This window comes from Scophthalmus maximus, chromosome 21, assembly GCF_022379125.1.
Source record: "Scophthalmus maximus strain ysfricsl-2021 chromosome 21, ASM2237912v1, whole genome shotgun sequence".
Classification (NCBI taxonomy): domain Eukaryota; kingdom Metazoa; phylum Chordata; class Actinopteri; order Pleuronectiformes; family Scophthalmidae; genus Scophthalmus; species Scophthalmus maximus.
This window is the reverse complement of record NC_061535.1, coordinates 409,327-432,650: the sequence shown is the minus strand read 5'-3', so window position 1 is coordinate 432,650 and position 23,324 is coordinate 409,327. Positions and strand designations below refer to the sequence as shown.

At 42.1% G+C, this 23,324-nt stretch overlaps 1 protein-coding gene and 1 pseudogene across 4 annotated transcripts in view; one reads left to right on the top strand and one right to left on the bottom strand.

The window, feature by feature from the left end:
• malrd1 (MAM and LDL receptor class A domain containing 1) overlaps positions 1-11,819 on the top strand; it is a 68,551-nt gene extending 56,732 nt beyond the window's left edge. For 3 of the 4 annotated variants that reach the window (XM_035619515.1, XM_035619517.1, XM_035619514.1), the window contains exons 25-33: positions 99-300; positions 842-1,120; positions 2,681-2,809; positions 3,652-3,718; positions 5,932-6,023; positions 6,160-6,256; positions 6,355-6,415; positions 11,059-11,166; positions 11,263-11,819. In XM_035619515.1, the coding sequence (XP_035475408.1) occupies positions 99-300; positions 842-1,120; positions 2,681-2,809; positions 3,652-3,718; positions 5,932-6,023; positions 6,160-6,256; positions 6,355-6,415; positions 11,059-11,166; positions 11,263-11,364 (1,137 nt within the window). In that variant the 3' untranslated portion in view covers positions 11,365-11,819. The remainder of the gene's footprint in view (positions 1-98; positions 301-841; positions 1,121-2,680; positions 2,810-3,651; positions 3,719-5,931; positions 6,024-6,159; positions 6,257-6,354; positions 6,416-11,058; positions 11,167-11,262) is intronic. The other variant, XM_035619516.1, reaches the window with a different exon arrangement.
• A 2,384-nt stretch (positions 11,820-14,203) lies between these two features.
• LOC118291514 lies at positions 14,204-16,281 on the bottom strand (annotated as a pseudogene).
• Between the last annotated feature and the right edge of the window lie 7,043 nt (positions 16,282-23,324).

The window sequence follows — 23,324 nt, the reverse complement described above, 5'->3', positions numbered from 1 at the left end:
CACTATGACTGAAATGTCTCTTTCATTGTCAGTTTTAATAATTCAATTTAATGTGACCTAACGTTCCTCCATTTTCCTTCTGCAACTCTGTTCTAAAGGTCTACACTGTGGGACCTAGTGGTACCAGTCTGTTGATGTGGGTGGCAACTGGAAACCATGGGAACCAGTGGGCATACGCTAATGTTATCCTGTCCAACTCAGCACCTTTCAGAGTGACCTTCCAGACAGAGGTGGGTGGAGACATGTGGACAGACATCGCCCTAGATGACATCTCCTACACTATAGAGTGTATGGTCGGAGGTAAAGCTATTACAGTTTTTTTTTTCTTTCTCTCTGTGGTCTTTTTGCCCTTGCACTTACAATGTGCTGCCTTGCTAGCAATGTGCTCATTGTTCATGCTTTTTACTCCAATGTTAACCTTCTACCGTTAACTCTTTTTCCACATTTTCTGTTCTCCAACATCCGTGCTCCTCCCCTTTGTTTCCATATAAATTGTGTGGACCTTCCTGAAGTCTGTAGTGAGTTAATGGAGCCTTTTGCCTTTCAGGTCCATATATATTTTCACAGTGGAGCTTGGATCCGTGTTGAGGGATAGCATAGAGGGCAATATGGGGGGAAAGCAATTACTTTTATATTGGGGGTTTTTCTTTACTCTCACCCCTCCATTCTCCCTTAGCCTCTGAACTCCTTTTCTGAGAAGCAGCAATTAGCATACTTCTCTCACCATGCATACAGTCTCAACACAGTTCTTTGTGATTCCTAAAGCAAGGAAGATTGCTGCATATTAAATAAAATCAGTATAAGTATTTATTTGTATTTATCTTTCCTTTGATTATGTCAGGACCAGTAACTCCTCAGCCTCTGACCTGTGGGGTGGATCAGTTCCAGTGTGCATACTCCTTTCAGTGCATCCCCGAGAGCTGGTGGTGTGACGGAGAGCCTGACTGTGCTGATCAGTCTGACGAAAAGCATTGTCTGACATCGGTTCCTGGAACTCTTCCTCCTCAAGACCTCTGCCCTACTGGGTATTATCAGTGTTCAAACTCTCTCTGCCTCCCGTCCATACTGCGCTGTGACAGCATCCCCGACTGCCCTGACGGAGAGGATGAGTATAGTTGCCGTAAGTATGTGTGTTTTTGTTAAGTTGGATTTTATTTTACTGGACCAGTGCCAGCATAGAGATGTTGACAGACAAAACATCTGCCAATGTTTAATAATAAATTAAAAATATATGGCACAACAAAAACTTTAGTATTGCCTATTGAGCTGTAAATTAAGAATTTGTATATGAATATGAACACTTTCATGATTTGGATGGTTTCCTTTACTTCAGTTTAAAGGTTTGTAGTCCCTGACATGGAGTTGGTAAAAGTAATCTCATCTCCATTCAAATGTTTCAGTATGCATGCAGGTAAGTAAACATTGTTCTTACAGCTGGCAAATTCAGTGCTGATTATATTTTATATAACCTGTTACATATGAAAAAAAAAGCCTATTCACAACAAGGCCAATGCCTCAGCAGCTTATTATCTGCTGCAATTATAAGATTATGATGGTTTCTCTGGTTATGGCTGCCTTTTGATATGCTTTTAATGAGGATGTTATTCACAGTGCCGTACAGCTGCAATGACAAAGGTGCTCTCCATCACCAGTGAAGACAGCTGCACTGCTAAAAGCTACTAATTTGTTCAATGAAAATGCTGACTCAGTGTAGTTAGTTAACTTTCCAAGATTCTGTGCTGATGATTTGTTTGACTGTTGAACTCAACACTTCCATTGCAAGAAAGTGTCACTTTAGTGTCTGAAAGCCACTAAAGCTCTTTGCCAGCTTCATAGAAATTCCCTCAAACATCTTCATCATTGACATAACTTCATAACTTCAACTGCGCATCATCGCATTCCAGAGAAATGTTTTTTACTCTGGATGATGTTTAGATTTGACCTAATTGTCTGCAAAAGAAATGGTGTCTAAAAAAACTGCTGACAACAGGTTCTGTTGATCATCCACAGTTCCATCAACATTATATCCTGAAAGATTAAATTTTTCTTTCCATTGTGATATTTGTTCAATACCATTAGCTCCACTGTTTAAGTTTCATTCACCTCCTTTGTATAGGGATCAACAAAGATCTCAGAGATGCGTGTATCCTGGACACATAAAAAAACAAAACTGTATGTGGATGACTGAATATAGCTACTGACACTTGACTTTAAACCAAGCTCAGTTGCAATGCTGTTTAATATAAATCCTTTAATTTGAAACAGTCTGAATTACTTTACCCCACATTTTGTCTAGAACTGTGTAGCATCATTTTCATTCTCCCAGTAGACTTTATAAGATTTTGTTCCAACTGTATCTCTCTCTTCTCTGCTTCTTACTTTTAAATCTCAACAATTAGCATGACTACATGAACATCCAAGAATTGATAGAATGTCTTCTTGAAATAACCTTCTTTTGAGACTAGTAATGCTCATATCATTATCCACTGAAGGAAATTAGGAAAGCATACACGCATTATGCCACAGATTAGGATCAAAGTGTAAAATAAGATTTATAATCTCTAATCCCTTTTATAATATTCTCATAGTGATCTGTGAATGCACCACTCAAATACCCTGCCCCCCCCCTCCACATATTTTACCAATTTTCTCCACCTCTGCCTCTTTTTTTTCCCACCAGCTCTGCTGCAGTGTGAGCTTGGAGAACTGGTGTGTGAAGAAGGTTCACGTGGTTGTATCCCACTTCAGAAGCGCTGCGACCACTCAGCCGACTGTCTGCCTTTCCAATCTGATGAGTCCAGCTGCCATGGTAAAATATTTTCTCTTACCCTGCCCCTTTTACCTTTTTTGTTATTATACATTGTCCATGATATGATTACCTGACATTAAACGCATAAGGAAATGGTACAAAGGGTACAGTCTGTAACTTTCTTCTGAGTATATAGGGCTGTATGTAGTTTCCGCTTCAGTCAGTGAAGTTTATTCGTTCAATGTATTGATGCAAATCATTGTGACATTTAATTTAAATATGACTTTGTAGCTGGTTAACAGGCTGTCATTCTTTTGTTTGTTTACATAAAACAAGATGATTTCAAAATACATGGATTTTGCAATTTGATTATTACATGCTGTTGTACTTTTTACTATATTATACTCTGATGAGTCACTAGTCCCTTTTGACTGAAGTGTTGCCAAAGCCTTATTTATGCCTGTTCATTTCCACCCAAAGCAGTGACTCTCAGGATATTTTCAAGTCTGACTGTTTAGTCTTCAAAGCACAGTCGCAGGTTACTGCATGCTGGCAAAAATCCATTAAATCCTCCACTTTCCTGCATTTTAGGGACAAACACCAAACCTTCCATTCAACCTGAATTCACTGCCAAGCCAAAATAAATTTATCAAGTTCTGAAAAGGACTATTTATTAAGCAGCCCTTACACAACCTATAGATGCAAGAATATTTGACAGCAGATGTACAGGAAGAAATCCAGTGTTCTAAAGGATATTTGTGGTTTAAAGTACACGCTGATGTAATCTGAGGTGAGAGAGAAGTAGAAGATGACAGAAAAGCAAAGTGGAGGCAAATCTATGTTAGTTTTTCTTGTGTGTGATATTCAGCAGTAATGGTCAATTTCTTTTGTATGATTTGCAGCTTGTCCTCCAATGTACTGCCTGGATCATGGCTCATGCCTTGTGCAGAGAAACGGGCCTGTTTGCATGTGAGTTAAACTTCACATACACATGCATTCATTTAATGCATATACCAACTGTACACACTCAGTCACATTCATGAACATGCACAAACAAACATAAGAATCATGTCTCCTCTTCCCACTCCCCCTCCCATCCTTTATCTCTCTTTGTGAGACTTAAAACATGGAAATCCCATCAGCCTTGTTTTTTTTCCTTGGAAAAGACACACTCCATGGAGCATGCTGCTTATCCCACACGGCTTAACCATGGTGGTTTTGCCTGCATTTATCCACCAGCGCTGGGAATCTCTGATGGATTCTCCAAGTCAATAGTTAAACCCGACTCCTGCTACATATGGTCTCAATGTGTAGACAAAAAATCCTTGTATGAGATTAATATTTTGAGCAGCTATAGATTGTCATTGGACTGTCTGTCTGCCTTTAAAAATACACATTTGAGACACAAACACTGCGCAAGCTCTGTTGGAGGTTTTTTAGAAGGCTCATGAAACTAGTCTGCATCAGCAGCCTGGAATATCTGTGATGAGATATTTCATTATAAAAGTAAAAAAGAAATAATGGGACTTACCGCTGCATTTGCAAACATCATTATGCGCCAGTGAATCCTCTCTGAGAGATTTGCATTTCTCCATTCTCGTTTCCCAAGGTTTAATTCTAAGTTCTTATAAAAAAAAATTATGTGAATTGTGTAGCAGGTGAGAATCACACGGATGACAAATTAAAGTAAAAACTGAATCCGTCCATAGGCCATCAGGGGCCACTGAAAGTTCTGATGATTATCTGAAACTGATAAGAAAATTCTCACCCTCCGACAGCTGCCTTATGGTTTTATGCATGTTGCCACCAGGGAAAGCCTCCTCCGTATCCCTGTATTTTCTATTTAATGAACTGTCACAGACCACTTTGCATTTTAGGAACTTTTCATACCATCCATTTTAATGACAAATCATTGTTTTCATCTGGTCTTTTTCATATGGGGATTTCTGATAGCTGATTTGATAGAGTATGGTGACTCTGACTTGAACACATACCAGCACGTTCCACTTTAGAGTAGAAAAATTATTCTTGCATGTGTCAGATTGTGTCACATACCTGCAACTCTAATCCCACCTAAATGCTGGAAAAGGAGGACTCTCTGGGTTTATGGAATATGATGCTATTTTGTGGCTGTTTTTCACAGAAATGGTGCTATCATTCATTCAGACTCCTTGTCTTTGAATCCGCCTCTCATTTATTCCCCTGCAACATTCTTAAATGCAGCACCAGCACCACTGCCTCCTCCTTATGTAACAAGAATTTACCACTGTCATTCAGTGTGGTATGGAACTACTGCAGCTGCTCCAGCATTGATAACAGACTTGCTGTAGCAGAACCTGAGGCCAGCAATGGAAGCTACTGTCTGGCTCAGTATTTGCATCACGTTTCTCCACTCTGCTGTGCCGGATCCACAGGGGAAGCAGACCAGGGACGGTCCACTGCCATGGCCAGGCTGTCACACAATATGTACCCTAACCCCCTCTGAATGATAATGACAAAGTGTGGCCTTGCAGTGAACTGTGTGTTTAGCATTAGAAGGTTAATGATACTCAGAAATCAAGCTGATACTGAACAGATGTTGAATTGGAGCACATTCCTTGTTTGGGGGAAGAGAATTTTCTCTCTTTTCCAAAGATGCAGCTTACCAGGCCACCCAAACTATTTGCAATTAGTCTGTGTTTCCATGCTGGATGTCCCGCGGAAAAATCTTGCACCAGTTGTCAAGATAGTAATTTTTTTATAGGGTGTGGGAGGGTTCATTATATGTCCCTTTCTTTATCTATTTTAGTATTTTATTTATCTCTTTTTAAAGGATACCATTGATTTCCAAATTATTGTAATTAATTCCCATGAAAGGTCCCCTGCCCTGTTACAATCAGTCCCAAGCCCATAATTGTTTCTGAAGATGTAAATCTTAAATTAAAAAAAGATAGGTTCATTGTTTTTTGTCTTTTTGTGAGATTAATTGACAATAATAAAACATACAGAATATCACCTGATGCATACTTTAATCGCTAATACTTATTAGTTTTATTACTGTTTATATTACCTGTAAATCCCCTGCTCTAAGTTGTAGCACCAAATTAGAAAAGTTTGAATGATTGATTGACCCACACTACCCTACAGAGCATAGTGCTAGTATCAATTTCACACCTTTGGTTATTTTCCTTATCTGATCACAGGTGTCATCCAGGATGGACAGGAAACCGTTGCCACGTGAGGGAGAAGCCGTGTCTCTCCACAGCGACACCCAAACCAGAGGACACGCCGATGGGTAATAGGGATTAACAAATCCTTGTCTCCATTAAACTCACCTAAATTTATTTCTTTATCCCCGTTCAGCCTGTCAATGTCTCTGCATTTCATTAAAAGCAGTTTTCTTTGCAAGAATATACCTCCTTTCTGTTTAGATGTTGTGTATGTTGGCATCACCATCGGACTGCTGCTGCTCGTAGCTGGAGTCGCTGTCTGCGTCCTGGCTTCATACAAGGAAAAATGCTACTTAATGTGAGTTTTGGCTACAGCAGTGACACTGTTTCACCTTTTGCTGCTGATGATCTTGTTGATGATGAAGGCGACGATGAGTGTATTTGCTGACTTCACAGAAAGACTGACCAGATGGACTATGGCGTGACAGATGAACCAGCCTTTCACTGGAGAGCAGAGGTCAGTACAGAATTGTCCAATCAATCATCAGCAAATTGTGCTTGAGTGACATCGGGTTTCTCAGCTATAAAAATCAAATTTTATACTATGACAGTCATTTATTCAATAACTAGATTTAATATTATTGTATTTTTCATTTCAAGGGGTTATTCCTCATAAAGAATTTGAATTTGATAGAGGAGGTCAAAAGTGCATCACTAACTAGATTACATTTAAGATTTAGGATTATTGATTTTGTGTTTTATATAGATATGCGTGCTTCTGTGTGCGTCATATACACAAAATGTACGGCCTAGGCGCAAGTGCCATACCTGTTATATTGTTAATAATGATGCCTCAATATGTAAGTAGAATTTTGCTGTTGTAGCTGCTTGAGGTGGAACACATTTTAACAGCTTTCAATTAAATCCAGTTTTTGTGAACACACTGGACAATATTGCCTGTTTGGGTCTCAAACAATTATTTAAATGAAACCATTTAAACAGTTTGCAGGGAAAATGTGACTTTGGAACTGACCATATCTCATAGACATCTGAAATATGACCACAAACCCCAACTAGACCACTGCTTTATTCTTTAAGATTATATCGCATATATTGAATCTTGAGATTTGAAAACACAAAGTAGCATAATAGAAATATTCAACTAATGAAAAAATATGCTTACTGTCAGTACTTTAGTAGATGTACTCAGTAACTGTGCACCACTTCACAGGTGTTGTCATTTTTGCCTCCACCGACTTTTTGCCAAATGTTATTCTGCTATCGCTGAGAAAGATGTTTGTGTGTGTGTGTATGTGTGTGTGTGTTCTAGTGATTAAAATACATAAGTACATACCCATGTTATGGCTGAGCACTTGGGAAATGAACTGCGGCCTGCATGTTCTCTCAGAAGCCTGAACTAAAGCATGGCCTTATTGAATGGCAGAAGCCTAACAATGAAAAGAGCGCCAAGACATTTGGACTCTCGCAGCGACCTGCATCTCTCACCTAGAGGCATTAAGGAGTACAGTCAGAGGCTTTAGCTCTTGGCGGCTATTTATGTGTGTTTTTGTGTGTTGCCATCTTGTCTGAAGCCAGCACGCTGTTGTCGATTTAAAGACCAGAAAGGCACACTGCCAAAATCTCATGAGCCTTACTGCTGCATTGATTGCTTTCCCTTTGCTTCCTACTAACACACATTTACACACACTTGTGAGAGATCACCGATCTCTCCTTTGTTAGAGTAACATTTTTAAAGGTAGCTGCCATTTACCTTGTGAAGTGTGTCAGGGGGAGATGTTGTTTTGAGTATCTGTATGTGATGTGTGCAGCAATTTCTGCGATGATGCAACCACTAAGGAGGAAAAAGGTGACCCAAACTGACTTGGTGTTTTGGAAAAATGCCGACCTACTAGTTTAATAGTAATTCAATGGTTAGTCTAGTCGCTTTGAGACTAACTTTACTAATTTGGTCTTGGAAGCTGTCTTTGAAGGGTGTTGTCGGTGCTGGGGTTTTGACCTCTGAATGCGTCCATGATCTCAATCTTTGTGTAGACGGTCGAGGTTGTGATGATGGAGGACAAATTTTACGGGTCTCCTTGGGGAGCCGTTAAGAACACGGTCTAGTTTTCAAGGGTTAGTTTAGTGGATGGATCATGGCGGTTGTAGGAAATGAGCTTCAGTGGCAGGTCTGCTAACCACCCAAGGTCCTACTTAAGTGTATAGTGTAATATATTAGGGTGTAGTACCATACTATGCCAGATGTAACTGTGGGAGTTAATAATTAGTTAATAATTGTTCCTATTATTACACTAATCACACGTTTATGCTATTTGGAAGCTTATGGTAAAGTCTAATCATGCATAATACAGAGGACAGCAGGAAGTAACATTTACAGTAACTCTGGTACCCTGGAGGGCCTTATCCAGGTCATGTAATTGTTGGAGGAGGAGTCTCTGTGGCTCTCGTGACGAACCAGATTTTGAATCCTGTGTGTCAGGGGAAGGTGCTGGGAGCTACTACATGCTAAGGCTGAGTTGAGGCATGCTGCTATCCCTAAGGAGCTACTGTGGTGGGACCTCCCCCCTTTCAAGGCTGGAGGCTGCTTCTTTCTGGCGGAAGAGAGACTGCTCCTGGGGGAAGGCATGGGCTTGACCCCCCTTGTTCTGTAGGTTCCTCTGCTGATGAGGTGTTGCAGTGCAGGCTGCATGTTACGGGCGTGCAGGAATCGGGACCCAAATGCAGGGAGTAGATATAGAATATTTAATAATAAAATAAAACTGACATACTGTGTCAAAATAAAACAAAAAACAAAATGCAACTAAAGGTGTCCACAGGTGCGGGAACAGAAACACTCTCAGGTAGCAAAATACAGGAGCCAAAAAACCAAGGTTGTGGGGGGGGGGCAACAGGAACAAAATCACAGGTACAGACCGGGGGAAAATCACAGGAAACACATCACAGGTACAGAGAGAAATAAACAGACGATCCAACAAAGACAAAAGGGAAACAGAGACTAAATAGACACAAGGTGGGCAGGGCAAATTGAACACAGGTGAGACACATTAGGAACAGGTGCAGACAATCACAGGGGCAGGAGACACAGGAAAAGCAAAGACACCAGAAACAAGACATGGGAAAGGAAGTGTGTGTGTGTGTGTCTGAGTACACAGACTAGGTGGCTGTAAAGGTCAAAGGTCTAAAAAGTACTACACACAAGATGTCGGTGAACAAAGAAACTACAAAATGGCGGCATCAAAGGTGTCGGCTCAGCCACATGCTGTGCTTCTTTGATAAGGCCATTTGTTGCAGGACAAAGAGTTTCAGGTTAAGAGGGTAAATCAAAGGATCCTAACACCAAAATAACCTATTGATAGATATAACAACAACATTAAGTGAACACATTGACTCAAATCAATACAGTACACTTTTAAAGTTAAACAATCCTATGCTTAGCCGTTTTGCGTTATGCTATGCTGTATGCCCAAGTTACATTACCAAGTCCATGGAAAAGAAGACGAATAGTCCTTTTGGGATGCTGTTTGTGTGTCCAGAGAGATGGGTGCGCTGGGGTTTTATGGGCCTGATGACACCCTGGGGTCTGGGGCACACAGTGACCAATGGCAGCTGGAGCTTGGAGGAGAGTTCACACCCAGGTGTGATAAGTGAAGTATCTGGGCATCAGAGTTTTCCAGTCTGTTCCATTGTCTTTGGAACAAAGCACCAAATGATCAGGTCCTCCATTTTGTGAAGCACTACACGTGTCCCAAAACTTCCCTTTTTGGCTGAGGGAGGTTCCGCAAACAGAGGCATTTCATCACCATCGAGGACTAAGTTCCCTGGATCTACGATATTGGCTTTGCCTTCATATCCTTTAGCAGGACGCATGCATGTCTTGCATGCTAGCTGCACATGTCTCTCAATTTTCTGCCTGGAGAGGTTGCTCCTTGTGCAAAAAAGACACCCTCATAGAGGTTGCGAAGAAAAAAGGGTTTGAGAGACTGTGCATTACATCTTGTGAGAGACTCAAGCTGTCGAGTGAACAAGATTTCTTGTCTATCTAACCACGGACCCTCTGGGTTGTCAGAAAATTCTGGAGTCGCTCAGGTCGCCATGTGATGAGGACAACTTCATACTCTACGCTGTGGGGTTGGAGTTCTGCTGGTGTGTGGATGTGAGCTCCGTGGTGTGTACAGCTCATGGGCTAAAAGTTTGCCTATGCCACTCTGTGCTTGAAAGCAATTCTCCTCCTTCATTCAGAATGCAAGGAGGTGGGGCTGAGGATTGGCGGGGGTGCGTCCCTTGGTTGTGGGGTACCCATGTTTATCAAGCAGGCTGATGGAGATGCTTGGTGGTCGTCTGAACTGAGAAGATCTGAGACTGCCTGGACAGGGGTCACTAGGCTGCTAGCATGTGTTTCTTGGAAACCTGGGTTCATCTACTCCCTTGACTTGGATGTTTAAACTTGGAGCAAGTTTCGGCTCGTTAGGCTGGAAGAAGGGATCTCTTCAAGATCAGGAACACTGCATGGTTCCTGGATGGCCGTGCAGGCAAAGTAGCTAACCTGGCTGATCTGGTCTTCTTCAGGGTCTTCCTCAGCTGTTGGCTGAGGTGCCTTGATCTGCTCATGCAGAGTTGTGCGATGCTCTTGCACCAAAGTCATCTCATGTTGAGTGCACTGGAATTCTGGTTCCAGGCTGAGATGTTGGTGCACAGATTGGTCATTGTGCTGTAGCTGGGTGAGCTGTGTTATGCTTACTGGGTCCCGGTTTCTGGGTGGTGCCCCTTTTCTTTTGACATTGATTAATACGTTTTATTGATAAATTCCTGATAACCAAATTAGCGCCAACCGCTCCACAGCAAACACATATATATTTCAGTATTTTCTATATCTGTGTTGGCATGTCTGTACATGTTTGCTTTCATTTGAGTGCCAGTTGGCTTACAGTTATAAATAGTGTGTAGGTGTGAACTGGTATCTCCACAACACAACAGCCGCCTCAGCACTTGTTTAAGTGAGCAGTGCAAGCAGTCAGTGGAAGATGATTAGGTTAGAAGTGTAATAATGGACACATCAGGGAACAAATATATTTTAATAGTGCGCTCTTACACATTAAGGCTAATCTTCTTTTAAGCCGCTGAAAATGATTTTTCTTGCCTTAGCTACCGTCCCTAGATGAAAGACCATGCGTTTTTCCCAGAGTCAACCCCGGGAAGAGTGATGGCCGGGGGCTTTCCATCAGCGTCTACCCCTGGTGGAGAGAGGTGGAGGTGAGGTCTCACTACTCAGCCTTTCAGCCTTCACTATAATTATCTGTGTAGAGGTCATTACATGATGTATGTCTCTTTGTGTCTATTACTCCACAGCAGGGTTCAACCTGGAAAGGAGCCAACCTGTCCTTCACCAACCCATTGTACAATTACCCCCCTGAAGCGAATGGAACTGAACACAAAAGCTCTGAAGCATAAAAACAATGGACTTCAAATATTTGACACTGCAGTAGATTCAGACTGTGCAAATACTTGATGAGTTTGTTTTGTCCTGCTGAGGTGCCAAATGGAGGGAAACAATTCAAAGAAAGTGTTTGAAAGTAATTTCTGATATTACTGTAATCAACAGCCAAATTATTTGGATTATGTATGATACCCTATTGATATTGTACTATATATTCAATGAAAAGCTACTCAACAATTTACCCACTTAAATAAACCTTTAAAATCTCAAAAGCAATAATCAACATTCAGAAGTAAAGTGACAGGATTGATCCCACTGTCATGTCTATACAGAAGTTATGTACAGCCAGAAGTCACTTAGCTTAGCTTAGCATAAGGACTAGAAACAGGGGGAATCTTCTAGCCTGGCTCCAGCCAAGGCAACAAAATCCACCTGTGAAAATCCCAATAAAATATTTTACAGATTGAGATTAATGTTGCATCTTGATTTTTAATCCATTAAAATGAAGTCCAATTCCATTATTCAACAGTAGAGAACGCAAGCAAGAAGTAAATTAAGTCATGTTGCACTTAATACTGCGTGAGTAACAGTTTATTAACATTGCATGCTCTCACATGCAGAATGGTTGTGGTTGTGGCCTAACGAAAGCAGAAAACATCTGGTTCATTGAACTGAAAGGCTCCACTGAACAAACAGAGTTTCCAAACTGAGTATCGTCTTCATTATTAGTTTTTTAATACTCACACGTACAAATAAAATAGTTATGACCCTGTTTTATATGAAAATTACAAGTCCGCATCCTGCAGCTGCTTTGTGTGCGGTGTCAGCAGTCATGGCTCTTCTCAGCTGTCTCATCAGACATGCCATCATAAGTGGCCTTCTCAGCAAGCATGCACTGGTATAGTGCATGCTTGCTAGACTGTCACACTGTCATGAACAGTCAGGACTTAGACATTCTGTTGGTAGGAACGAAAATATTGTGATTTTTTTGGGTGGGTGTGGGGGGGGGCTGTTGTTTTTTTGTTTGACTTGCTTTTTCTTTGAGTATTTTATAACCCCTTGCACTTCATCATAGCACATTGAAACGCCCCCATTCCTAAAATCTATGAATCATAATTTTTTTGACTAGATGACCACAGTCTCCAGTGTCATTGCTGTTTAGTCTTGTTCTCCATCACTGTAGAGTCTTTGCTAAATCTCTGACCCAGAATCCACCTACAGACTCAGCAGAGGGCCACAGGATCAATTTCAGTCTTTGAACTGCTTCACTGTTTTTTATTTGTTGTGTCCTAGCCTTATATTAGCTTACTGCCTTTTCCTCTGGCACACTATTCTGCCTTAGAAGGCCACAAAGCATTAACTATTTTGTCAAAATGGGGTTAAGATTATGATCACATAAGAATATACAATTACATTTTAAAATTATTTAAATATTGTAGCAGACATATAAATTATTACATCATAAAAATGTTTAACTTACATTAAAGCAGAATCAAGTGAAACCTAGCTGGCCTCAGCCACTAAATATCTGCAATCAGTTCCCAAGCTTTAATCTTGAACTGAATAATATCCATTTATTTGGTCAAGCAGTTTGTTATTCCATACAACTAATGGAGGCAGAAGCTAACTTTAGTTATGACGGAGAACAAATCCAGAAGATATCTTGCTAAATGTAATTAGCTTAGCAAAGTAGCAACAGACAGACTGCAAAACAGAGATACATAATTGGTCCACGTTATGCTCACTTTTTAAGTAAAGGTTATACAAATCCAAATCTTTGTCTTGCATTGTCGTCGGTCTACTTCTAATTTTTGTACTGTTATTAGTTTTGTAAACATTAATAGTAATTGCAAAGCCAACATTCCTACAGAAAGGCACCTCTCTGTCTGCCTCTCTCACCAAAAACACCAGCTCAGCCTCTCACCTCAGTGACATTTGACCTAACAAAACAACAATCAATGGCCCAGACAAAAACCTTTTCCACATGCAGGCCACACACAAACAAACAATGCCACCCTACTCTTGCCTTGCCTAACTTGCACACCCTCACATGATGGCCCCGCTGATTGAGAATGTGCAGTCATAATTTTTTTTGTGTCCGGGGTGAACATTTCTCTGGTACCTTCGTTATCAGTGCTGTTGAATAGCACATGGGAGAGCTGGTACGCACCAACCAGCCTTTGTCCCTTGTTGTTGATAAAGCAACATAAGTCAGCTTTTCTCATCGGGGTTATTGTTGTCACAGTTTTGTTAATCACAGAGCGGAGTCCATCTAAAGGTCACTGGTTTGTTTGTGTACCACTCTGCTCCTGTAATGAGCTCCTGAGTTCAGAAATGACAGTCTTGATGGATTAATTGTGCCAAAATAACACTGACTTCAGCATCATTAGAACAGTTATTCAGTTGAGTCTCTTCCCATCATGGTTTGTAAAACTGCCATCACAGCCCAATTTGAACTTACCCTTCAAGTCAAGATGAAATTCAACCCCTTTTCTTGACAGCTCAGAATTGGTTCCTCCATCCTCCCTGACTGAGTAAAGTGCTTCCCTCTGTATTAAGTGAGAGTGGATGGGGATTAGCCCAGGAGGGGCATCCGCTAAACCGTTCTCCACTGAGTTTCAACAAAAACACCCCAGGTCTCGTCTTCTACAGAGGACAAAGGAGAGATGAGACTGTTGGGCCGCTTCTTGATTAAATCACCTGTGGTGCTTGGTTGTAAAAGTTTTATCTACATTTTAAGTGTTGTACATTAAAGGTGAGAGATTGCGAAAGTAGTCTTTCACTATTTTTTACAACCAATTATTACCAATTCTGATGTATATTAACTTGACCTACTTGTTCCTGTGCTCTCCCTCATTGTCCACTGATGAGATGTTCAGGAGTCCATAACCCTGTCCACAGGAGGATGGGCTGCTTTGTGGTCTCTGGGGTCAAAGTGATATCTGGTCTCAATGTGGTCTGGGTGATGTGAGCTGGGATTCTCAGCTGTCTTTCCAGGTCAACTGCCATCACCCAGTCTCCTGCTGTAGAAAGCAGTCCACCAGATCCTTTCTTGGCTCTTCTATGGGGCTTTTCTCCCTCTGTCAAAAACAACATCATCCTGGCTGGAGCGTGGCGGTGTCTGTTAGCGCTGATTTCCTTACTCATTGCCTCAGCGTTGGCCTTGAGGACTTCATCATTTCTCCAGCGATAGCGCCCCTCTCCCAGTGCAGCTGCTCAGAATGTGTTTGAGGGTCCCAGTCTTGGAACACAGGGGGCAGGCTGGTGTCTCATAATCCCCCATATTCACCAGTTCCTCCTCCACTGAAGCACACACCTTCTCCTGCACCAACCTCTGCCTCTCCTTCCTCATGGCAGTGTCATATCCATTTGATGTTACTCTTCAATGCTATTCGACCCAAGTCTTTAAATTTCCAGGCAGCCCAGACTTGTCCACAGCTTTCAACCATTCCCCCAGGTCAGCAGTGGTGACATTGATGGATAATTTGTCCTGAAGACCTTCCCGAGACTCTTTACTGTTTTTTCCGTGACAGACGGGATCAGTTCTCCTCCCAAACTAAAGCGGAACTTGATAGTCACTGTACCCCTCTTTAACACCAAGGACCAGGAGTTAGGGGATTTAAACCTTATGCGCGCCAATGAGGTGAGCTCTACTAACCCCTGGAGGATCCACCTGGCTCTGATGTTGTAGCCATTACCTTAAGGTCGTCCATGAACCCTCTGCTGGACGGCTGTCTTACTACAGACTTGCTGAGTGGGTCCCGACACTCTGTCTGGGCTGACTTGACCAGCATGTTCATCGCCAGCATGAAGAGGGTCACAAAGATTGTGCAGCCGGTGATGATTCCTACTTCAAGCTGATGCCATGTCTGATGTCAGCTGGCCGGAGGAGACCCGCAGGCTGAACTGGCTGTAGTAGTCCAAGATTAGGTCTTTCACCTTCTGGGATACACGGTGTCTTTCAACTGCAACTTCAACAAGCTTGTGGGGAAATGAGCCATAGGCATTCGTCAAGTCTAGCCACAGTACAGCCAGGTCCTCTCTGCGTTCTCTCGCCTCCCTGATGAGCTGAGTCATCACGCCTGTGTGCTCAAGAAAGCCATGACCCCCTGGTATGCCTCTTATAGATACAGATGTATCGATGTAGTTGTTACTGAGTGGGAAGTCAGAGAGTCTCTTGGCCACGACACTGAAGAAGATCTTGCTCTCTACGCTGAGCAAGGAGATGATCCAAAACTGGTCAATGTTCTCGGATTTGCCCTCCTGATATATACCCCATTCAGCATATCTCCAAAACTCTGCGTTTTTCTCTCTCCTCCAGATCACCTTCAGGGACCTCCAAAGCTGATGGAGTAGCCTTGGGCAGTTGTTTTACACTTTATAAGGCACTCCACTTGGACCTGGCACTGAACCAGCTCTTGCCCTTCTCACCACCTCCTCCACCTCACTGAGGCTGAGTTCCTTCAGGTTGAAATCCGATGTTGGCTCTGGTGGAGTAATCAGCGCCTTGCACTGGCCCAGTGGTTGGTTTCTCTTGTTGGGGTCGTTGTAGGTGCACCTGAGATGGTTGTTAATGGTATCTCTGGAGCATGTGAAGTGGCCGGACCTCTTCTGCCCCAGGAGCTGCTTTGACAACTTAAAAGGGTTAGCTAGGAATGCTGTTTGCCTACTCACCCTCTCTCTCTCTGCCTCCTTCTTTGACCCTCCCATCTCCGCAGTGTTAGGAGCTCCTTCCTGGTGATTGCTCGAAGCTCTGTTAGGCTGGCCCTCTCATTGTCTGCTCCTGTCTTGACCTGCCGCTTAAGTGATTTTTCTCCCCTGAGGTGCTGGATTCTCACCGCTCAGTGGTTTGGAGCATGAGCCAATGTTGTGGGTTTGGCTGTCTCTGTCCCAAACCTTTCAGCTGTGATTCTCACTACGATGGTGGCCATCGACTTCAGCCGGCAATCCACGTCCATTTGGCAGTCCCTCCCAAAATTTGGTCTACATCCTCATCGAACTGTTGCTACTCAGCTGTCTTTGAGGATTGGGGCCATTGGATCTTTGGCTGGGCCAATGGAACACAAGCACTTGATATGAATTGCACACCTAACCCTAACCCTACTCTGGAGGCTCTGAGCATTGTAGGCAGTTGGTGGTGCTTCGTTAATCTGTGCACTGGCAGGTGATGGGGCTACCATTAGAGTGCTGGCAGTAGCTATGGGCAACACTGGGAGGCTCTCTGCACTGTGGTTTGTCTCCCGGCCTGGCTCCTACTGAGTCTAACCAGAAGTAACTTCTGTGCACTGTGGTCACTACCGCTGTCAAGCATCTCATCTTGTCCTGGTGTATCCAGCCCCTGATGTTCTTGCAGGTCTTGCTGCAGATGCACTGTATACTCTATGTTGTTGTTCCATTGTCCTGTGTTGTTAATGTAAGGTCAGTCCAGTTGGGGTTTCCGTAGCTTGCTTGGGTTCTTCCTTTCAGAAGATGTTGTTTGGGTTACCAACCCTCCCCACCCCAGTTGCTGTTTCTCTAGCTGTCACTGCTCTTTACGCAGTCGTCATCCAATCTGTTCCTGGTTGTCACTGGTAAAACCAGGGCATTACAGTTTTTACATACATCTACTGATGCACAGACTTGGACACATCATCAGTGTGGATGTTTGGATTATGAGATTTTGGCTTGTTTTGGACACTTCCTGGCTTGTGGTCTGTATGTGTGTTTTCCCTTGTCCCCGCTTTGTACACATCCTCTTGCTTCTCACTTGGATCGAGTATAAGTACTGGTTGCATCAATACCTACTTGCTAGAATGTCTTGTTACCTCATGGTACTCATTCTTTAGCCGATCTTGTCACCAGTCTTGTCTTTTTGCCTGCCTGCTTGTGAGTCTTCTCCATATGCCAGGATCCCTTACTCTACTCAGTTCCGGTCATGCTCACCCAGCTCCCCAGCCACACTGTTCCCCTGCACTCCCTGGTAAAACCCTGGAACACTTGCGGACTCACTATTCCCCATTCCTCTAGACTCTGGACTCTCCCATGGTTTTCACTCCATCTCTGGTGTTACTATAATTGGTCCACAGTGTTCCCTGCACATTTCTTGTACCGAACATTCATACTTAATGAATTCTTTATTGTTTAATTGTATTTAATCCCTCTTACTTGTCTGAAATTTAACTCCAACCTGCTGAGAAGATGGATTTGTGGGATGAAAGTGTAGTTTACTGGCCAAGGCTGTACCAGGAATAGTAACCTGCTATTGTGCCAGAGAACCACTGATGCTGATACATTGACAGTTTTATAATGTTAAATGGGTCATGCTCCAGTATGGCTTCAGTGCATCATTGAGCCAAGGTTTCGGGCCCGAAAAACATTGGGGACGAGATTATAATGAAAAGAAAGTAACTCCACGGTACAGGACTACCCCCTTTCACACTGGCCAAAAAAACTGTTTAAACCCTCTAACACCTGGTGTTTTCTGCAATGTGAAAATGTTTAATCGTCTTTCAGAAAGACGATTAAACATTTAGTAATAATCGGCTTCACCTCCGATTGGCATTGATGTGAACATCACACCCGGGGGAACACGCTAATTTGCACTCTTTGGTGGTAACAACAAATAGAATCCAGATCATCGATGAGGTATAGAACGGGGCACTTTATTTCAACCCTTCGGCGGATGTACACGGCCTCATCAGGGGGTCTCTCACTTCTCACAGTGTCCATAAACTGTCAGTAGTCCTCAGTGGCTGCAGCTATGTACACAGAACAACAGCGCGCAGCACCAACCTTTTTCTTCTCTCATACACACACACTTCAATACCCATAAAGCTCCTGCTTAAAGGGCCAGGCTTGGTTCGTAACACTGCGCTGAGTTTGTACTTTGAAGAGTGACAAAGGTACAAGATATAAGGTAACATTGACCAGCGTCTCACTCGCTTCCATGCTTGCTGCTTTCTGTTGTTTACTACACTGTTTTTCTTCTTTGTTTTATGGCGCACACTGCTCTCTACTGCCATCTATGACCGCCACCTATCACTCAGCTTTTTTATCTGCTGCCAAACATCTGACCCTGCTCTGCTTGCAGTGTGAAAGTGGCCAATTACCCATTAAATGCGAGTCGACCATGTTTAAAAAACCTGGATCTACATGGTAATTTTGGTGTGAAATTGGTTTTAGTAGAATAGGACCAGTAGGTGGCAAATATATTGTTCATGTCTTCTAGTTTCTACGAACAGTTGAATTTCCAGGAAAAATCTGATGATTGTGGTGGTTATTGTGGCGGCAGTTGGGGCACTACACAACAGATATTGTGACAGACACAATGACAGGATCATATAGTTATTCAAACCTGAGTTTTTTTTCTTCAAGCATCTATGGAGCAACATTATCATTCATTTGGAGACATGTTTCTGGATATCCAATGGGTATTAGTCAAATACTCACTCTTTTTATCTTTCCCTTAAGAGTCTCTGTCCGCTAACTCTTGCTCTGTATCATAGCCTGTATATAAAAATAGACGTAGTCACCAGGTCAAAAAAAGTGAAGCCAATGTGTAAGTGCCTGAAGCATGTATTCTCTGGGATGACCAGCAGAGGGCGACTCCACTGGTTGCAATAATAACCTGTTTCCATAGAAGTCTATGGGCAAGAAGTCTATGGGAAAATGACTAATTCTCACTTGATTTATAATGTCAGTGAATGTATATATCATAAAAATATTAGAGTTTATGGTCTCAATTACTAGTTTCAAGTCTTCTTCAATACAGCATGATTCGTGTAAAGGGTAAAATAGACAATAAAGCACCTTATCCATTGGGGCATGGATACAGTATGATTATAGTATTGTCCAATCAGTGCATGTTAAGGTGCGTAGGACGTGCCCACCCCACACTACTCCAAATATGGTTACTTCTGGTTCCAAAAAAACAAGTTGACGCTGGTCAAATGCTAAACATTAGGCTTCAAAACGGCAGTTCACAAACCATTGGGTGACGTCATGGTGGGTTGCCACTTGCTCTATATGCTGTTTGGTACAAAGTAGGTGGTGTTTGCTCTGACTGGAAAAAGCACAGGGAGGGGTGAGAGGAAGCCACACCGATTAAATTGAGGGCTGTAAAACCCCCGAAAATCAACTTAAAAAACACTCAAAAGTTGAGTTGAGGCTTAGGTTTTGCATTATGATTGACCCCCTTTGACATATCAATACTGGTTATAGTACACTAAAAATCACAGGGTTAAAACCTGATCCAGTGTGACGTTCAATTGCATGCCACAACACTGGGGTTAACGGTAACCAGCACCAGTGTGTTGTTGTGACTAGTGATGGGGTTATTTAAGGTTTTACCTCGACACTTTGTTTAAGCTCCCATCGCTGGGGCTTTTCCATACTTTACAGAGCACTCCCCTCGAACTCAGTTCTGCCCAGTTCAGTATATTAGTCACGGTTCTCTGCAGCTTTTGCCGTCCATAGGCTGGCAATCACAGCACACGAGTGAGAAGGGAATGAGTCATCAATTGAGTGGTTTACTTTTCTATTCCTTTGGGTTCCAGTTATCCCCCAAGTCCTTGGTGTAGATTTTCCAGGTAAGAAGGGGGGTCCTTTTGTCTCCTGTCCTCAGCACATGCTCCACACTAACCACTAAAATACTTTCAAGTCTCATTACTTATTTAAAGTCACATAAAATATGTTTGTGCTGGTTATTTGTCCACTACATGACATCATCACCAGAGCAGTCTGAATGTTGGGTGACAAAAAAAATACAACACCATATTCCCAAAATCATATTTATAGAATTGGATTGACTGAGGCACTCAGTCTCCACATGCTCACTTCCGTAAGATATATCGGTGCTTTCAGAAATAAACGACTTTCCCAGTTGTATTTGATTTGGATGTGGATCTAAGCACTATTTATAAGTCCGAAACTCATTATCATGTTAACCCCAATAAGTCAGGAACGCTGCGTGAAGCACAAGTGACTAAGGTGTAGATGATTCAAAACTATTGTCTAGGGGCTGCTTAGCCAGCGAAAAGATGGAGGGATGACAAAAAAGGGAAAAAACACAAAAACCTTCAGTATTGGACTTAAACCAGCTTCATGTATATTCTCAGATCCAAACTGAATTTACCTGAAAGAGATTAAAAACTGAAAAACTCTTTTATTTTTATATTTTTACAACCAAACATACATAAAGTTGTGCAATAGAGCAAACCTTTTTCAAGTTTCCATTCAAAGCAAAGCTAAATCACTGTGTGCTCTTCGGTTCTTGTTAGCAGTATTATGCGATCGAAACGCTAATAATCATCAATGCTCCAATGGAAGGAAAGACAGAGCTGGGCTTGTTCTTCTCAGTGTTAGCAGTTTCTGACTGCCACACGGCCTCATTTTTTCTCTGTTGATTGAGTATCATCATAAGCATCATAAATTCTCAACAAGGAGAACCAAGACATGAGAGCTTTTTGGAAAATTTACAGACCTAAGCCTCCCATTTCATTTCATTAATTTCATAACAGATGTCTTGATAATCTTTAAGGTCATCCTGGGGACCAAGTGTGGTGTGGTGTGGTCTCCGGCCAAGCAAAAGCTCACGACATCTGTGACTTATCCTTCTTGAACGTCACACAGGGAAGGAGTCGGAGATGGTTCGAGATGGAGAAAGATGGCCTGAAGTTTCTGAGGGATAGTGAAAGGGAATATTTTGGAGAAATAGATAAAGGGAGAGATTTTCATAGTGGTCATATGAGAAATTAGCCTGACTTCTTTTGCTTGAGTTGTGGAACAAGGTGATTAGAGCAGCAGACTGTATGAAGAGCTGTAGCTGCTGATTCTCCACAACTGTGATGATTTACCTGCCTGGAAAGAGTTGCAGAGGGAGAAAAAAGAAGAGAGAAGTGCAAGTGAGTGGATGAAGGAATCAGGCCCACTTTCCCAGCCTCTGCGGCCACGTTGTCAGAGACTAAATCACATCTCATTGTCATGATCTTGTGTTTTCATTTCCTGTTTTATTTTGAATTAGTTCCTTGTGTTGTTTCACTTCCTGTCCTGTGTCTAGTTTCTGGTGTCTTGTTTTTCCTGTGTCTCCTGCCCCTGTGATTGTCTGCACCTGTTCCTAATGTGTCTCACCTGTGTTCTAATTGCCCCGCCCTCCTTGTGTGTATTTAGTCTCTGCGCTTCCCTTTGTCTGTTGTTGGATCGTCTGTTTTTCTTGTTGTCTGTCCCTGCCTGTTCCTGCCTGTTGGTTTCCTGGTCGTTTTTCCCCTGGCTCCAGTATTTGGATTTTTGTTTTTTTGCTACATTTCGTGGACACCTTTAGTTGTATGTTGGTTTTCTTTTATTATTAAATATATTTTTTTTTCATCACCTTTTGCATTTGGGTCCAGTTCCTGCTCAACCTTGACACTCATCCTCATACTTGAGTGGATTGTCACTGAGAGATGCTTTATGGCTTAAATGGCTGCGCTGCACTTAGCAGCCTTTTATTTAACCTATATCTGGTTGGGACTGTTTGTGTTTACTATAGAAAAGTTTGATATATGACCCTTTGAGTGCTAGAGAGTTGTGTTGAACAGTGGATGGTTCAAATTTGTGAGAGAAGTGGACGTGTCACTATCATGAGCAGGCGCTGTCAGCAGATTTGAGTCTAATGATAATAACAATGTCTCCCAGAGTATGCTGCAGAAGTAAAATTCATGCACAACCCTGCCGTTGCGCAGTTACTGACATTTTAATGGATCTGAACTACATTCATGTAGTGCAAAACAAATCCCCTCACCCCTGCTGCACCCACTTCGTTGGCAGTTGTCAGAAGATTGAGTGGCCAGTGAGGAAAATCAAGGTAATTACTAATTACTGACAAAGGTATGGAAGTAATTTCATTTATTGATCTGTTTACATTTGGCAGCTCGACAGAATTGCTTTGAGACATTCAGAGTATTTGTGCTCTCATACCGGTTTTGATTTTAACCACTGAAAAGTTTGAAGATCCATTTAACCCCCTGACCCCCCCAAAAAATGAATTAGAGAAAATTACTTTAAATGTTCAATATGCATGCACCAAAGTTAAGTAAATTATAAAAGGATTCCTTTATGCCAGAGTTTACTCACCACATTTAGTTTTCCATGACTGTGGTGCAGCTCCTGAATTCCCACAGCGAGTGTCTTAATTGGAACAAGCATGTGGTCCAAGATATCCTTCCTGTGTGAAATGAGCGCCAACTAAGGAAGGGGAAGAAAAAGTATGGCGAGTTGTCATCCTGAGCAAAGAGAGGAGACACAGACCACTACAGAAAATGTTGTTTGGCTTCTGTTTCAGCGACTCTGTCTGTTAAAAATGGATTTTCACATGCTCTGTATCTCTTTTAACATGCTCTAATTTGTCTATTTGGATTTTTGATCATTTTCATTTGGATTATCATAATAGGTTGTTTATGGGTTTTAACTGAAAGAAACAAAAGTAACATCACTGTGAGATAGCATTTCTTAAACATTTTGTTAATATCAATTTATCTAGCAAAGAAAATGGAACTGCATGTCTTCACAGCCCATATAACATGGAATTTGTCCTAAATTGGTGCAACAACAAAGTTTTATGGTCATATATGTATTTTTATAATCAACAAATATGGGGGGGAAGTGATTGATGTTGCACTCGCTGGTATTATTCATACACATTCATCAATGAGGTGTGTGAGAGGGTGTAAAGCTAATATCGACAGAACATAACGATGAATACATTTTGGAACTAACATGAACCTGAAGAGGGTGCTTCACAGTTCAACCACCTGACTACATAGCAACGGTGAAAGTTGGAGGCTACTAGACAGACTGACAGAAAAGACAGATAGATAGATAGATAGGCTTAGACATATATGAGTTAACAACAAAATCCTCTGGCATGCATTTAGATACAGGTAAGCTGTCTTTTGTCTGCAGGCAAAAAATGAGCCAACATTAGTCCAAAAACCTTCCCTGCTGCCTACATCATTCAAAC